The 19,183-nt window shown below is 41.6% G+C and overlaps 1 protein-coding gene across 1 annotated transcript in view; it reads right to left on the reverse strand.

Moving 5' to 3' along the window:
- mdga2a (MAM domain containing glycosylphosphatidylinositol anchor 2a) overlaps positions 1-19,183 on the reverse strand; it is a 168,836-nt gene that overhangs the window by 75,853 nt on the left and 73,800 nt on the right. Inside the window, exons 4-6 of the mRNA XM_030047533.1 lie at positions 13,317-13,513; positions 9,825-9,963; positions 8,600-8,869 (exon numbers count right to left, since the gene is read on the reverse strand). Of these exons, the coding sequence (XP_029903393.1) occupies positions 8,600-8,869; positions 9,825-9,963; positions 13,317-13,513 (606 nt within the window). The remainder of the gene's footprint in view (positions 1-8,599; positions 8,870-9,824; positions 9,964-13,316; positions 13,514-19,183) is intronic.

Here is a 19,183-nt window from a genome sequence, read left to right on the forward strand (position 1 = left end):
TTTTTTTTTTTTTTTTTCCCACGACATCTTTAAAATCTTATAAAAGTGCTATATTTGTGTATGTGTGTATGTCTATGCATGTATTTATGGATGTGTGTGTCCGTATTTTTGTGTTGAATGGCTGCAGAGTCTATGCTAAAACTCTGTAAAAAAGTATTCAAAAAAGAATAAAGCATTGGTTTGTACCATATAAAACTCTCTGGTGCATATGCTTCATATTATCAGCTGTTTATGCATTACTTAAATATGTGATAAATCTTTTATTGCTTGGTCCAAAAAAAAAAAAAAAAAAATAGGTTATATGTAGCCAAAAAGAATAAACATTTAAATGGCATCCAGTACTCAGTGTGTATGCGGTCGCTCCTTTGCCGGGCACCAAGCGAAGCAGAGAATGATCAGTATGGTAAGCAAAAATTCAAAGACACATCTCATGCACCACTGCGGGAAATCCAGCGCTATTTTTAAAAAAAAAGCATCGCTGGTATCACAAGCGCCGGGGCGCAAAACAGAAGTTAACATACACAAAAACACATTCTTCGTGAATTATTGATGGATTTTGGGAGCCAGTCTCCTTTTATCACCGTCGGCGCTCCCTGTCATTGAACTTTAGCTGGCAACATGCCAGGGAGGAAAATCGAGATCCAACAGGAACAGCTTTTTTCTATACTAGAAGTAGAAAAGCCACCTTACAGGGCATCTTCTGTTATGGTAATATCAAAAGATGAAATGCAGGTTCTATGTCTGATGATAAATGCATTACCTTTTCCTTTAAGCATTAGGAGACATTTGTGGCTCCATTCTGCTTCTTCGAGGTTACTTTCAGTTCATTGACTGTATAGTGGATACTCAGTGCATCATCTTGGATCATTACTGTACATGTACTACAGTTTTCCACTGTGCCTTTTTACAGCAACCCTGAGTGGTGGCACCTGCAGTGCAGCTTGTATGGTTCTCCGTGGCTTTAATAGCCTGTGGGAATAATGGGTGGCCTGTACATGAAAAGCGCAGATAATGACACAAAGAGAAAAGCCCCAGTTGAGGCCCTCTTCTACAGAGAGCTTGTGTCACACGGCAGGATTACAATACCACCTCAGGGGAGCTTCTTAGCAGGGCAAAAGTACACACAGCCTCGACAAGCTGACTGTGACATGCACAGATGTACGTGCACATGTATGCACACGCCACATACACACACACACACACACACACACACTACACACATGCCAATACAGCAAAAAAAGGTAAATGTGGAAATCTTTCTTGCTCTTTCTGCTACACTCTCCGTTGCCCTCTCTGCCTTTGTGCTCCAGAACAAAGAAGTTTCTCACCCGTGCTCTCTGTCGCTGTCGTCCTGTCTATCCATCAGTCGATTTCATTTTTCATGTTGTCTAGTCTGTTCATTTCTCAGTGGGCACCGCACTGTGCTCTTCATTCATTCTCACAGAGTATATCAGTACGTGAAGCTGAACGCATCTCTCAGAGCCAGATGGGTGTCTCTCTAACTGCCTCTCCCCTCTGCCTCATCTGCTCCACTCAAGGTTAAACACAAAAAAGGACAACAGGCATTAGTATGGTTCAAAACACACACAGGCCTACACACACACACACACACATACAGAATCACACACACAAGTGCAACATACATATTACAGTCTTCACCTTTCTCTTTCCTATTAGCACACTGAGCACATTCCCTATGCATCACCACTTCTACAATAACATGGCCACTCACACATGTCCATGTCCGGGGGAAACTAGAGGACAAGTCCTAAACGCTGCTATCCACCTTGAGGCTAAGCTAATGTTCAGCTATCGGTGGCCGGATGGACTCCCACTCACATGCAGACACTCATGACGTACAAAAGTGCATGGCACAAGTAAACACAGACGCACAGACCCTTGCACATATGTGACTGCAATGTTGACACACACACACACACAAACCCAGAGTCCTGAGGGCGATGGCCCAAGAGTCTGGCCTGTCTGTGCCAGCTCCAGCCATCCATCCATTAGATTTGGCATTCATGAATGGAAATATATTCAGTTTTCCACCCAAATTTATTCCAAAGCAAATTTGGTAAGGGGTCATTCATATGTTGACTCACATAATGACAGCCAGGTTTTTACAAGACACATGATGCTTGTTTTTTTCCCCCAAGAACTAGTCTAAATATGTAACCTGCAGTGGTCTCACACTGGAACAGACTGAAATGTTGTTCCTCTACATGTAAACGTAACAGCAAGATTTCAATTACAAAGTGTGGGTAGTTCCCTGACTGTGTTTGATTATGCATGCATGCCGTGTGTGTATTTGTATATGTGGGAGTGACTGTGTGTGGGCGTGAGGAAGCAGTTGCGTGTATGCTAGCAGACTGGGATGATGGATGTCTTAGGTGTAAAAACCTCGTACCTGAAATTGTCAAGAACTCCTGCAGGAATTGTGGAGAAGATCCGACGACAGCACAGCGCTGTTTGATTCTGAATCTTTGATAGCTACAGCGACGCTCATTTCTCTACATCACACACAGGGAAAACACATTGCTTTGTGGAAACACAGACGGGAAACACATGCACAGAGTCGGCTCTGTGTGTAGGAAAACATGAAAATAAATGCCAGGCCAGCTGCCCATTCCACCAACACCATCTACAGACAGTTCTGTCTCAATTCACCATCTCTCCGGCTGAAAGCTGTCTGCTCACATTTGATATCCAACAGAGTGCAGCACAAAAAAATCAAGGAAGATACCCAACCAGAACCCAGCAGTTAGAAAAGCATGGCTCTGTATCTTTGTATTGTCACCGCAGATATATCACAAAGTGGAGTTTCTGTGCCAAACATGACCAGACAATTTGCACCACAGACTGGACCCAAGTGGCCAGCAAGTGCACGATATTGACCTGCATTTGAAGATGTGTCGTGGACCCTTAATCCATAAAAAGGATCTTGTCAGCGGGGTGATGCAATGCCAGTAGCCTGCTGGGTTGGCTGCAGAGATGGCCAAGCCCTGGAAGGCAGTCTGGCTGGTGGGACAGTATGGCCAGAGAAGCTACCATCTGCTGGGGAGAGATGTGTGTATCCACACATGCAGACCCCTTTGGCAACAGCAGTTTGAGAGTGCTTCTCAAGGACTAGAGAGGAGGGATGAACAGGCACAGACAGAGAGCTGTAGCACAGGGCAAAGACACACAGTGACCCTGCAAAATAAGCTAAATGAATGCAATGTAGCGGAAAGTATTTACCCTTATAATTCTTACTATGATATATCATTTTCTACTGCATATCCATCATGGACATATACACATGAATACAAAGCCTCCACATATTCATATCTCCTAAACATAAATTTTCCATGGCCAAATATTGCACATATATACACAGACATACACACACACACATACACAATGTGATAGAGAAAGGTCCATTCTGAGATATTTTGCATCTTGTGTGTGTCTCTTACAACTATATGCAGTCAACATATCCTGAAAATGAAATTAACATGTGTAACAGAAGAAATACAATGGAAAGATTCTGGTATGTATGTGTGTGTGCACACGTGTATGTGTGTGTATATGTGTGCACACACTCAAACACTTACAAAATAATGCAGCAAGAAAGGTGCGTCTGTGCTTCAGCCCGAAGCCCAGCTTATCCTCTTTCAATTTTCTTCTTCTCCCCACTTCAAAGTGTTGAGTCAGTAAAAAGTTACTTTAGCCAGTGTATAGTCTGTCAAGCATAATTAAAAGTAAAAAGGAATTTTCCTAGTTGAATATGAAGTTTATTTTCCTTAAAAAAAAAATAAATAAATAAAAAAAAAATTAAATACCAGCCAGAGAGAGAAGCAAACTGTGATACTGACAGGAGAAAAGAACAACATGGCTTTCCTCTTATTCCCAGCAGTTCATTTATTCATGCTCACATGGAGTTTAAAGAAAGAGGTGTACTGCTTTCATTATGACAGAACTTAAGCAGCAGCTGGTATACAGTGGCTCAGTCTGTTGGCTCTGTTGGTCCAAAATTTAAAGGTACACTATGGAATTTGCTTTGAAGTGAGGCCCTTTTAAAAAGAACTGACAAAAAAACATGGAATAAGCATGAAATGTAAAGGTTGAATCCACATTGTTGTCTGACTGCCTGATTCACTGACAAATTATATGTTTACTTACTATAAATAAATTCACTGGTTTTCATTAACTTACATCTATTGATGCCAATCTCATACTGACATGTACGCTGAATTGAAAGATTTAGATTGATTGTTAATTTCACTTTAGCTCTTTATCAGATTGGCTGTACTGACCCTGAATCATATATACATTTGTTATGATCTATACAGTAACTGCTGATCCTCAAAGTCATGTTTACATGAGCACCAGCTCGATGTGCTCAGGAGACCAGTGCTGACCCCCACATGGAGACGCCATGATGATTTGTTACTCTCAAGAGAGTCTTGATGTCGGCTGATGCTGTCATTTAAGCCTCTCCCTTTTTCAAGGAGATGTTGATCCTGAGGTTGTATTGACAGTGAAACCTCATCTCAGGCACAGGACAGAGTTTCCTATCTATTGGTGATATAATTTTAGCCACTTTCTCTTCCTCTTAGCTGTCAATTCATCGTGTCAGATTTTTGTAAAACAAATAATCAAACAAATAAATGACTGGTTTTCATCATCTATACCTACTGATCCCCAAAGGCTTGGCAGCAAGTTGCCTTCTGAGCCACTTTCCCTTTACTGACAGATTTTATTCATCCTTGTCTCCTGAAAGTTATGTTCCTATACAACTAAATGTCTTAATTATATTTAGGAAAAAACAGGCGGCATTTTTTCCATTATTTCCATTACTTTAGCCACTGAAAGTACTTAATTAAGGTTAGTGAAAGATTAGTTTAAGGCATAAAAACAACTTGACAGTGGTAACGTAATGTAACATTTGCAAAAAATGAACACTACTATCACTTCCTGCTGGATTCAAACTTGATCATGTTGCTTGGGTTGAAGTCGGCTGTTTGGCCCATCCGCCACTCAACCTGCCTTCTAAGCCCAGCTTTGAAACTAAGGGATTATAAACATTCTTGTGATACGTTACAAACAAATGTTATCCACCAGAAGAATATGTTCCCCTCGAAAAGAAATTGAGAATAAAGTTTATTTGTATAAGAACGCAATTTTTAGTAGACAGGGCACATTTTTTTTTGGGTCATCTACATCTATCGATCATTGTGTTGTGCTGAGATAGTTAAATGTTTATATATGCTGATCAAAGTGCATTTATACAGAGTGATTTCCCTAGTTGGCTGACATTTCTCAGCTTATACATAATTACACTGGCAAAAGAAATGGCTGATCAGACTCAGGTGAAAGTTTCTTGATGATTTTTTTTCCCCCTCTCTATTGGTACCAAAGTTGCACTGACATGAGTGACAGTTCTCACAAGCCCAGGGGCTTGTGAGTATTCTATTGATTGGTGATGTCATTTAATCTCCTTTTTCCTGATTGGCTGTGTTTGGATTAGATATTTCTTTCTGTACTGATCGGCATGCCTGAAAATGTGCTAGGTATTTTTGTGTTAGGTGTTTTTATGCTGATGACACATCACTATACCTGTCTGTAAAATCCAGTGTTTCAAGTGGTCTTGATAGTCTCATCTCAAACTAGAGATAGAAGCAACACTAATTCTTTCATGACACTGAAAAAGTCATTCACATTCCTGCACTGACTATTGCAATCTCCTGTTGCTGCTTTTGAGTGGATCAAGTAGAAGAGAGCATATAACTTTCATTCTAGCAACTTTAAACCAGCTCTCTGTTAATTCTGAAACCTTCTACAGGATTTTATTGATTTCTTTTAAAGCAGTGAATGGCTTGACTGCTATCTATATCGCTTTACATACTTTACATACTTTTGTACATACTTTATCCCAGTATGTACAAAAGCCCAGTCTTACACCAGCTGACAAAGCTCTTTTAGCTGTGCCTGGGTCAAGGCTTACAAGAGCACCAACTCTAAATCAAAGTAAGTCCAGCTCCCTCTCTGCATGCTTTTAAGGTAATACTCAAACCTGATTTTAATAATGCAGCATTACTTTTACATTTATTTTGTGTATGTTGATTGTTTAATTGAATTCATATTGCTAATGTCTTGTATTTGTTATTATCTCTTATATTTTTCCTTATTATGTCTAAAGAATTGTATAGACTTTTTGTATGAAGCATGTTTCACAACATGTTTGCTTTGAAAAGTAATATATAAATAAACTGTATATTATTATTATCTGTAGTAGTAGTAGTAATAATAGTAGTAGTAGTAGTAGTATTAACACCAAGAAGAGGCTTTAGGCTTTTGTATTAGGTTTCATAGAGCAAAACAGGTTGCAGCTTATCATAACTGTTTATTTGTTTGGTTGTTTATGTATTTATTCATTTTCTCTTGGTGTCTCTTGCATGGTCTTTAGTTGAACAAATACCACTAATAAACAGAAAACTAATAAACAACTCACTTTGAAGGCCTCAGTGTGACCGGTTTGTGTCATCTATTCAAACAAACCCTGAACTGAAGAAAAATAATGTATTTTAACATGATATTCTGGCCATTTCTGCTTTATTAGACAGCCACAGAGGAGAGAAACAGAAAAGACATCCGCAGAGGGAGTGGCAGCCAAGCAGCAAAGGGCCTGGAGCTGGATTCAAACCACTGCAGCTACATCAGTCTCAGTGGTGAGTTGTACACACTCTACATGGTGTGCTACCAGGGCGCTCCAGAATGATGCATTTCTCGACCATGTTTTATTAAGTCTCATGTAACTAAGGTTGTTTCACAAGTGTGACACATCAGTGGCTACATGGTATTCATTGCAAAAACTGCTTGCAGAGAGTGTTCTCTGACATATTTGCTCCAGCAAGTCACCATTTGTTTGATGTAAGTTCCTCATTTCTACAGGTCTCATCAGCGGACACTTTCAGAAAAGAGAAAGGGCTGCATAAGCAAGTGTTTCCGAACAGGCTCAGCATGCAGGTGGCCTGAGGGTGGAGCTGTGGCATCATATCTGAGATGAAAGGAGCAAACTCTCCCAGAAAACTAAATTCCTGAACCTCAAAATCAGCCAATTTCTCCTCCATTCTGATTTAAGAGTGTTCATTTTGTGTCTGTACACTGCTGTCAAGAAAATCATAAAGTAAACAAAGTTTTCCCGGTGCATTTGGATCTCCCATGAATGCTGTTCTATTTGGAAGGCTTTCACTGCACAATGCATATTTCAAATCACCTGTTAGAGGTCGATGCAATTTCCCATTTGGGCACTGAGATGTGATGTTATGACATGGACAAAAACTCGTCACAAACCAGGTACCACAAACTGTAATCCTGAAGCTCTGCAACAGTTTCTCCTTTTAAGCCATAAAACAGTCAGTTCTTGTCATGTGTGTTGATATATCAGTGCAGCATCTGCCATCACAACTAGTGTAATTTATCACTGTGAGGGATGCAACATATTCATATTCAAAGTTTCATGACAAAGCAGATTCTTTACCATGTCTCGTAACACTGGCTGCTTTTATAAACCTTCCTTTAGATCTTGGTTGCATTTTTATTATCAAATGCTATGTTCATTGCTATTAAAACAGCCTAGCTCCGGTATAATCACTGGTAGCAATTTCAGAGGTCCTTCACCTTATATATACTGTATATACAGTATTTTGCATTGGTTCCACGGGTTTTTCCGCATAATTTCAGGCACTTGAGCGAGTGAAACAAGAATGTAAAAAATGCTACTTTGATAATTGCTACTTTTGTAATGGGTGACATCAGGATCAACAGCCCTCCTGCCTCCTATGTCACTGAGAGGAAAGGGAAAAGCTTTGGACAAAAGTTCTTGTCCTGCTGATGGACAAACAGCCACTAATGGCCCTAGCCAACTCTTGCATAATTGCTGTAACCACTCTTTTAATCAGTGTCTTTTAATGAATGGTTTCACAGACTTTTGCCTCAAGCATTGCCCTTCGCTGTACTAAAGTAGCCAGTCATAGCTGTGTGAGATCTGTGAGGTCAAATTGAGAGTGCTCCATGAGCTTCATGTCTGAGAGACTTTTATTTATACAGTGAATATATATGTAAATTGCTGTAAGTCAACAAACCGTAAACACCATGCAAAATGGCATATACTATGCAGCGCAATTACACAAGGTGCTGCTGATTGAAAAATGTCTGCCTTTCACCCCAGGGGAGGGAAACAACTTGTAATACAAAAACAAAGCCATTCAAGCTAGCATTTGTGAAGGTAAAAATGGGTGAAGATAAAAAAAAAAAAGCCTACGAAAGAGCAATGGCAACACAATACATGCATTTTTAAGACAGCACATAATGTACAGCCATATTTATCATTCCACTGCATTTTTATTTTGTGACTTTTAGCTTTTTAGTTTTCTTTTTGCATTACAAGTTTGTTCTCTTTGGAAGATTTTCTCTTCACCACAACCTTACCTTTGGCATCATCTCTAAACATTCTACCACAAACATTTTTTTTCTTTCTGTTCAACTACCGCAAACATTTAATTCCTTTAGATTCTAGCCACCCACTCTCCCTGACCTCGCTTTGCACTCTCACCTCGGACCACGATTGTAGTAGATTTCTTGGCTGGGTTGCCCACGTTGTTGCTGGCCACGCAGCTATAGACCCCCGCCTCATCGGAGGTGATGGCCGGCAGTGTGAGCGTGCCCCCCTTCACCACGCTCCTCTGTGGTAGGCTGTCATTGCTGCTGACCCAGTTGAGCATAGGGGTGGGCTCCCCACCAGTGGTGATGCACACCAGGGAGACAGTCTGGCCAGGATTCACCACAATGGGGTCCTCCACCAGCAGCTTTATGGATGGGGAGGCTGTGGAGGGAGAGGGTGATGAGGAAGTGAGAAAGCTCACATGGATCATGACTGGTACAGTACAACTTATTTGAGGAATTGTGTCAGGGCAGTGTTACATGGGACACTTTTTGATTAAATTTGGTTACAGTGGCTGAAAATTGTGAATTGGGTTTGATGCCATATGGGTTTGGTGACACAGCAACAGTACAATATGCAAGCAACATGCAAGAAATTATACGGAGACAGCACTGTTTAATGTCACCCTCAAGCACAATTTTAGCACCATTTGTCTATCCCAAATGACTGATTGATTGATTAATTGATTGATTGTGCCATAAATGTTTTTTTATGGACTTACAAGATAGTCATTTACAATGAGATCAACATTTGTACAAATTCACAACATACTATGCTTAAGCATAAAAATGTCAGAAAACACATCTCATAGGTGCAATGATACACAACACCAGCGGTTCTCAATCTGGGGTTCCTCAGGGCCCCTTCAGGGGATTCCAGGGGGTCCTCAGAAAAATGTGAAATATTTTAATTTCACTATTATTTCAGTGACTAGAAGCTAATCTAATGATTGAATAAGAAAGACTATTCTGTTCATAGGTTACAAACTCTTCACTGTTAATCTGCCAATCTACATTGTAGACAGTTATAGAATGATTTCTATGAATCTTATCAGATGAAGATCCTTAAGACCACATCTTATCAAAAATGTGTACCTGGCCTGATGTGTGTCAATTTTGGGGGTTCTTGAAAAAAAAAAAAGGTTGACAACATATTCGCTTCACAAGACTGAAGTGATCAGGATTTGCTCTCTGCATTTTGTCAAATAAAGGTTCCCTTAGGTCATTATATGCAATACAAAATGAAACATACTGGTTTTAGTTACAGTCAGAGCAACTTTTAGGCATACCAAAACAATTATTCTTTATAAAAGTCAATGACAACTGCACTACAGTACCTGTCTTGTTGGTGAGTCTGAAGACAACCCTGCGGTCAGGGATACCGCAGACGTTCCTGACAGAGGCAATGCAGCTGTAGTTGGCATAGTCCTGAGGACGCAGGTTCTTCAGCTTCAGTATCTTCGTCTCCCCCTGCAGCTCAGATCAAACCAACACCGGTGTGCAAATGTGTGCAAAAATATTAACATAATCAAGTTAAGCAATTCTGACCAAGACTGGCTACTGGGAAAGAGATAAAAATGGCCAACTATCCCTAAGTCAGGGTCAAATAGATGAATATGTATCCAGTTTTAATGTCGCCAAATATGAAAATGATGCTCTTCTGAAAGGTAGCAGAGTTCAAAGATGTAACTGTAAATTCGATATAAAAACCGTTGCATCACTGTAATTTTCCAAGGAGATTAAAGTGTCGACTTGCTCAATGCCAGCATGTGGATTACCCTGCAGTCAGTGGCCACGCACAGTTTCCACCCCTCAGCTACTGGAGTATGGATAGGCTCACTAAGGGATCCCTTCACAGAAAGGGTTCTTTCACTGAGAATGAGTGTTTGACTCAAGCTTGGCCTGACAGACGGTGGCCCCGCCCAAAGTGTTGTGATGTGGGATGTGAGCCTTTGATCTGGCTGACTCCAATGTGGATGGGGGGAGCAGCAGATTAAAACATGAGTGAGCCACATGCTGTGGCAGTCCTCACAACATGGCAATCACTCATTTCTTTCATACTCTTTCACTTCAAATGAGTCTCATGGATAACTTAATTGTATTAGATTAGGAATAGACCCCAAACCCCACCTCCTTTCTTTCTCAGCCACCCCCTCTGCTTTCGACAGATATCAGAAGATGAGGTCCGTGGTATTCAGAGAGCAAGCTCTGCTCACAGCAGGGGGACAGATTGGAATGAAAATCTATTTGAGGGATGCAAGGGGCAGAGAAAGGAATGGAAAGGACAACCACATTACACAGAATTGGACAGAGGGATTGATGGGCATATTGATGGAAAAATTGAGCAGAGGTACATGGGAGCTTGGGGAATGGGACTGTGGCTGACGGTAAAGGGCAAAGAAGGGAGGATAAGGAATATAAGACTGAGAGAGGGCTAAGAGAATGAGTGAGGAGACTGAGAGAGAGTGCGATGAGAAAGAGTAATGGCAAGTGACAGGACTGGGATGTGTCTCAGCTGTATGGCAGAGTGTCTCCGCTGACAGAGCTTTAAATGGCTACCTCCTCAAGACTTAGACAGCATGCACACTGCAAGAAAGCATCACCCCCTCTCTCCTCATAAATAGCGAGACATATTGACTACTGTTAAGAGATGAGAAAGCAAATGCTTCCATTATACCCTCTTATTATTCTGCTATTCTCTGGCACTTTGTGGAGAATTTATGGAGAGACAGAGAAGAGGAAGTAACAGTCATCACAAAGGACAGGGAACCTACCATAAAAGCATAGCTCTGGGTTTTCATTTAATTATGAACCTGTTCTGCATGCACTGTTTGAAATGCCACGTCTGCATTTTTATCTTTGGGCTTGTGAAAACATTTGGTATGCCAGGGGTGGTGTAGGGAGGTTGAAGCGAAAGAAAGGGCAGGCCAGAAAGAAGACTAAAAGAGGAAGGAAGGTAAGGGTGGACACGAGTGGACCCAACTGGATGCATTGAGCTGAAGTTGGATCACGTATGAATTTCTTGCTTAATTGTCTTCGACCTGTGTTCAAATATATCGTTGCAAAATACTGTTATTAACAAGTTATGAATAACAAATTAAGGAATTTTGTCAGGGTTTAGTTGGGATTGGTTTTATACAAAGCTAATCTCTAGGTTTGGGTTGCACTCAAATTTTCAGACCCAATTAAGGCTGTAATGGGGAGCAGGATGAAGGAGAGAGAGAGTGAGGAGCCACAGAGAGCAAGATGGGAGAGGAAGGAGTGTCTTGTGAGACTCAGTTGGCCAGCTCCTTCAGGCTCCTTCACGCACTCCATTAGTTCCCAGCCATCTTTCTCCATTTGGCCAAACATCCATTTAACTTCCTTCCTTCTCTGGCTATTTCGTATGCCCCGTTTACTCTCCCTCACATCTTTTTTTTCGCATTCTCATGGACTTCCCATCTCTTTCTCTCCTCACAATTCACCTCACAATTCGGACTCAACTCAATCGATTCAAAATTAAAACCATAATTCCCTCCACTAGTGACAGAAAATTAAATCTAAATCAGTTCTTTGTGGACTGCAAAAGACCCTTTTTGTAATAAGTTTTATAATAATGTTTTTACTTATCCAGTTGTAAAAAAAATCCACAATTGAATGAAGTTAATGTGAACTGAATACATGCATGTGAATTTCTGAAATGGAATTATTAATACTATTATTGATCTCTAATGAAAACAAGTACGTTTTTTACTGCACTATTTATAGTAATCTGTTTCATCAGCACACAGCCATTTTGGGAGAAAAATAACAGATGATTAGCCACAGCTAATGAGCTGTGCACCATATTGGTAGGAAACACAGGTGACATTGTGGGAATACTATGAATAGCACATAGTGACAATAATATATCTGAGGGGTGTTGAACACATTGTTGATTAGTACCTATGAGTCATCATTACTTCACCATGTGTTGAGACGTCTGGCTCTCAAAATTCACTTTCAAGCTCATGCTTTACTTTGAAGCAAAATGTCTCACCAACTGGAATTTCAAGACAGCAGAGCCGCCTGTGGTCGTATGGTAGAGAAAAAAAATCCATGTGCACGTCTGCACCCTCAGTTTACAAATCTGTATGCATAGATAAACTGTATTCTTGAATTATGAATCTGTAACCCTGAATATCTAAACTGTAGCCTTGAATTCCAATTCATGTGCTTGTGTGCTGCACCTTCTTCTGCAAAGAGAACATTTCTGGCATGATTTAAAATCAGACTATGATATAGCATTAGCCAGGTAAATCAAATTTATACAGCTTTAAGATTAGATTTAATGGCAATGTTATACAATGTTATTGTGCTTTGTATATTTCACTACATGTACATTGTGCCACTCATTCCATTTTATTAAGATTTATTTTTTCTACCCTGTGACCTGCATACAAGACAAATCAAACCTTGCATTTTCAACTGCTCAGAAACTAAGGATGGTGTGACAAGACATCACAGACATTTTCAAGCCAAAAACGCAAATGACAAAACTGTATCATTATAGCAATGTTCAGCACTGTAAAGTGTTACCTCTTTGGTTGATGTTTCTGTTGGATCTATGCTGTAAATGCCTAGTTACCCATCTCTATGTAGAAAATACAACAGGGGTAGCAGAGTCGCTTGGACAGAGAGAAAAATTTTATCCATGCAATCAAGGTTGATGAGGTAATTGATATACTAGCTGATGCCCCTTTAAAGCTTACTAAAGCATGACTGTAAATGCACTTGTATTTGCTGATGTTTTGAATAGTAATTTTCAATTAAAATAATTTGTCATCCTTATCAAGTTGCCTCTGCCTTACCTGTGTAAAAAATGGCTCATAGATCTCCACGCCCTTGTCAGAGCCCTGTGACAGGACCTCTCTCCCGCGATGCCAGCTGTAACGGACAGGCGGGTTGGAGTTGGCCACGCAGCGCAGGAACACGGTCCTCTCGTAGTAGAACTGTTCCTTCGCTTCTCCTATACTCTGGTGCACCGTCACCACTGGGTCATCAAGGTCTGTGAACGAGGCAAACATGAAGAGGAGGCTGTCAGTGAATGTGGTTCAGATGATGCATGAACCAGTGAACACATGCACCGATCAATCATATGGGCCATATTCTACCGATGATTAATTATATGTATGTCTAACTGTAGTGCTGATAAGATCAACGAAAAAATCTTTACTCTATCGATGATAGCCGTGTTTAACACAAATACAATATCCTGTGACCTCTACTGCTTGCGGTTAGAGGGCCAGTCAAAGGAGTCACATTCACATTGCATTAAGGGGTTGATGTATGAAAGGAGGTGGGAAGCCCACTACCTGAACTACACAAATCAGTAGAATGCAGCTCAAGGACACATCGACTTTCCTGGTCAATAAGCAAGCCTCTATGTGTTGCCTTCAAAGTCACACTCCATTGTTCAAACATAAGGTTCAGCAAAAATGCCAACTGCCCTGCGCACACTGATGTCTGATGTCCATCACTCCAGCGAATACTATTTGACTGGCCTTCTGTCTGGTTTAGGGGCTCTGTGATTTGATACATCTGTTACTCTACCCATTTCCCAACAGATCTGAGGGAAGTTTTACCCGGCGACAGACAGTTGGTTATTTGAAAAAGCGCTTGCAGTTGATTAAATGGATTCAAAGTTAATCATCTTACCCGGCTATCGCATTAAGCCTTGGCAAATGGTGTTCATCATAACTGTGGTGTCTTTTAGCATGCTAATACTCGCCTTTTAGATTATGTCCATTTGCACGCTCAAAGAACGAGGGGAGCTAGCCATTTCCCTTTCATCTCTGTCCGAGATGCAATCAGTTTTTAACGCAAGCAAAAAGGCAATTTAATGGAGAGGATGAGAGAAGCTAATGCAAGTTATCCCTAGTGCTAAATTTCCAAATGATAAAGGCTGACCCTTTGCATATGAAGGACAGTGCTTGAGTGTATTAATGACTGAGTTAGCGTATCAGTGAATGAGCAACAAGGTGAATGATTGTTTGAGCGATTAAGTGTGACGAGTGCGTGTGCGAAGGTGTGAGTCAGAGGGAGTGTGAGCAAGCAAACAGCCAAGCATCTGTAGCAAATGAGCACCAGCAAATCTTCAACAACGATAAGCCTCCAGAGAAAAACTACATATGGCTCGGACTTATTAATGGATGAATTCATCCTCCTAATTCAGTGGCGGTGGCCCACCCTTGGATTTGCTGAGGATCAGGGCCTAATCAAGGTGCATGTGGGCCACACTGCACTGCACCCACTCTCTGTGCTCTAGCCTGAGAATGCTGATTCCTCAGTTTCATTAAAGACATGTTCTGCCCTACAGCCCCTTAATCAGAATCTAGCAGCGGTCAATACTTCATCCAGGATCCATTACAGTGGCTCAGGTAAGAGCAATTACCTTTGGGGGATAGGGAAAAACAAGGGTGGGGGTGACAACGCTGCAGAAGAGACAGAGCGATTGAGTGGGGCCATTTTAAGGGAGCAGATTGCTCTAAGTAAATACACTGATTCATTAAAGAGAGAGGGAGGAGTGTATGAATCCTACATCTGATCTCTCACTCTACCTGGTGTCTCTCCCTCAGCTGCTTCCTGCTTGAAACAGTCAATCTACCAACAGTGGCGGAAGCACAGTGATTCACTGACAGCACCATCTACCCTGGGATGCACGTGTCTTTGAGCACTGGACGTGATTGGGGGTTGTCAACACGGCTTTTTTTTTTTTTTTTTTTTTTTTTTTATTGTGAGGGGTGACAGTGTGCACTCGCTTGTGAGCCTGTGTGTATGTTTGGGTAAGGAGGGGTTTGAGCTATTAATAGGGCCAAAATGATATGCAGGGAGGAAGTGGATGCTAAGCGCAAAGAGATAAATATGGAAATATGGAAATGTACGCACTGGATTAAAATTTGATGAATTTCAAACAAAATTCCACCTCCGCCATCAGTCTTTCCCCCGTAAGGATGTTGCGCGTGTCACTCTTGTGCAATTACCTTCTGAAGTCACGCTCGGCTGATTGTGAAGCTTAACTCGCTGAGCCCAGAGGAAAAGTGTGCCGTACGGGCCGCCTGCACCAGAGTTGTTAGGGTTTGTAATTGCAGGTTTACGGGTTCACAGGCCAGTAAATCTGTCCATGTACAGCTACATGCTCCAGTGAGCTAACCTTAGCATCACTACCGCTCACTCCCACCAAGCATGACAAGACTCAAAGCTCTCGGTTCCTCTGAAATTAAGACATGATGGTGGGGGCAGCATAACACATTTAGTGTGCAAATAACAGGCACATCACATGAGAGCCAGAGAGGGAAATATTTACCTCCAATAAGCAGCTTTCAAATAATCAATGAGAGAAAAAATCAAACATATTGTTCTTCCAAGTAATAATCATAGGAAACTAGGGCAAGACTTAAGAAAGCTGATATTCCCGTTTGAATAGGGGATTCTGCTCTATAGGCCTACCGAAACATTTGTTGGACAAATAGGCACAAGCGAGTAGTTTGGATAAAAGAGAAGAGAGATGACTTAGAAGGCGCTTCATTATCACATCAAACCTTGGCTCCTTCCTTTCATGTTCTGCCCCCCTACCCATCTCCCACCCCCCCACCCCATCCTATCCAAAAAAAAAAGTAGACACCTGCGCGGGAACTTACACACATTACCTCTCTCCACCCACCCACACCCGGCCACCCGCCCACACACAAACACAGACGCAGGCACAGACGCAAATACACACAAACACCCATAACACAGACGCACACACATCTCCCGGGACGTCCCTGGGGTGTTAATCTAATGCATGGCTTTCTATTTTTTTTTCCCTCGTCTTTGATGTCTTTCACTCTCTGCCTGATCTCCCCCAAAGTCATTTGGGAAGAGAACACCCATCAGGCTCTGAGGCAGTCAGACCTGAGTGTCAGGACCTGTGATTAATTTCACCCGAGCTATGTAGCACTAATCATTGTCGCAGCTTGATTACTCGCCTGTGCTGCTGACCTGACTGACATTTGTGTTGCGTCTTTCATGGGCAAAAACAGTCCCATTATGTCAAAGATAAGCACTTTGCTTTTATTTTACACTTAGGGAGAGCACACAGACACACGCGCAGAGAAAGAGGTCGTGGACAGAGACAGACACAGACAAAGGCAAAAAAAATTGGGGTTGAGGGCACCTAAAAACTCCAAAATTGCTGCCATCCAGATGCAGGGTTAATGAGGTGATGATATAGTGACAGTCTCCTGCAATCATTCCCAATAAGGGCGGCCTGCTCTCTTTGTGAAAGGCTATTTTGGTAGAAATATGGGCATGAAGAATAAGCGATTAGAGAAGCTACTACCTGGCAGGCTGCCCTGTGAAGGACTTCACCCTCGCACCTGTCTGTTAGTAGCTAGAATGTAAAAGCAGATCTTTAAAAGCTAAAGCCACCTCTAAATAAATTGGAAGCAAAAAGAGGTGAGCTTGTGTTCTCACTCAGCACTGCTCAACAGCATGTCTCTCTCGCCGGAGCCCAGATTGATGATTTTAAACATTAAAACTGGCTGCTTAAAGTGTGGCCTCCTCCACGTCTAGATTAAGTGTCTGTTCAAGGTTAGTTTAAGCGAACAGAGGGGTTTTGTCTAATATTTGAAAATCCTACTTATAGCCTTTTTGAAAATGAAAGCAACTGCCTACGAGAAATGGAAAAAAAAAAGAACTGGGAGGGAGGGGGGTAATAAAGATGTGATATTGGATTCAGCTTCTCTTTAACTGAGGTTTTTCCCATCCGCTGCACAATGTGTGGACCTGGTGTGCTGGATGGAGCGCTACATAATTATATAACACAATATGCAACATCAGTATACCATGTGTAAACACGCTATAGCAAATATGAGATGATATAGAGGGAGTGTCATTTCACTTTGCTGAATAGCGCGGTTTTGTGCTGCGTTTCATTTATATGGGTCTTAAGGTTAATAAGCCATATTGGTGATATATAACATCCACTTTTATATGGAGCCTTCTGATGGAATATGTGGATCCGGCATGTAATTTACTGTCAGGACATTTCCTTTCCCTCCATCCCTCAACCCCTTGGCGACTGTGACCTCTATTTTATGGTTAAACTCCACAATAACTAGCTCCTCCTGGCTATATCTATTTGGTTTCAGCTGTTGCTTCATACTAAAATGTGATTGCGGCGGTAGATGTGTTTTTTTCGGGGGGGGGGGGGGGGGGGGGGCTGGCATTATACATCCATTCCACACAAAGAGCGCGCCAATGATGGCGCTTGTGTAAAAGAGATATCTGAGTAAACTGAATATCACTCTCCAAGGCATGAGATATGACAACATCATGTGCCACACCGTCTCACCATCGCCTCAGTGCTGAATGCGGATGTGTAACACCCATCTCTGCCGCGCTGAGCATTCAGACCCACATAAACAGTCTCTGGACACAGCAGAGGGGTAAGAGAACTGAGTACATCTCACGGGATAATTATTATGGTAATGCACACGTGGCTACTGCTCCATTGTTGATGTACATTCTGTGATTATCATGTAAGCTGCAGAGCACAGTGAGGCCCGTGCAGATCAGTGTAGAAAACCATAAAAGAAGTCTTTTCAAAACCACCCCAAGAGGAATACAAGGTGGCCTCCTACTGTGAATAAGTGAAAGCCAGTGCTATTTACAGCCAATCCCATGGGTTCCTGCACATTATACAGAGAAGAGTAACACATACATTATATTATATAGAGGATCTCACACGCTGTTTTAATCCTAAATGCAATCCATTATGAAACATGATTGTTATTTGAAATGTATTATATTTCACATCACTATTTCATAAATAAGGGCCACGTCACTGTCAAATCATTACTACTTTAAAAGCAAATTTCATTGAGTGGCTGTATAGAGTCAGATATGATGAAATAACACCTAATTAGCTACTTCTTTTTCCAGCCTCACTTGTATTTACGATTTCTAAAGCAAAAATAAATAAATAATGAATGAATGAGAATCTTTTGTCTAGTTTCATCAACACAGCAATAATGAACATCCAAATCCTGGAAGCACATGTTCTCTTCTACTAACACAATCCGCTTTTATTACGTTAGGTCTCTTTGTTTGTGTATGTGTGTGTGTGTGTGTGTGAATGTGTGTGTGCGACTGCTGGGTGAAATTCACTACTGCCCATCCATGATTTCATATTTTTGGGGTTTGGAATTGAAATGTAATAAGTGGGTCAGTTGCCCGGGGTAGAAACAACCGCTGCGGTATAAAGGGGCGGACATATGAGGTTGGGGTTTATAAAGGGCACTCTGGCATCTCTGCCAGGACCACAGTGGGGAGGTTCGGGCAAGTTAGGTTAAGGTTTGTAAAGGGCAGCACACCACCTCTGCCATGGCTGCTGTTTGGCAAGCCTCTGTGGTCCTGTGTAACAAGTCCTGAATTATTCATTAGGCATTTGCACATGCCTGATTTAACCTGAACTTAAATTTCTATGGGGGGGAGTGAGGGAGAAAACTGACTAACTTCCTCTGTGTCTGTATACCCCACTCTTCTTGACCCACTCCCTTCCTCTCTCTCTCTCTCCCTCTCTCTCTCTCTCTTGAGCCATCACAGCATTCGAGCTGGGCATTAAGGTAATGCTAACTAACTCACTCTCCAAGGCTACAGTCATCAAGCCTGGTTAACTGTAATTACTGCCAAT

Source organism: Myripristis murdjan, chromosome 24 (assembly GCF_902150065.1).
Source record: "Myripristis murdjan chromosome 24, fMyrMur1.1, whole genome shotgun sequence".
Lineage (NCBI taxonomy): Eukaryota > Metazoa > Chordata > Actinopteri > Holocentriformes > Holocentridae > Myripristis > Myripristis murdjan.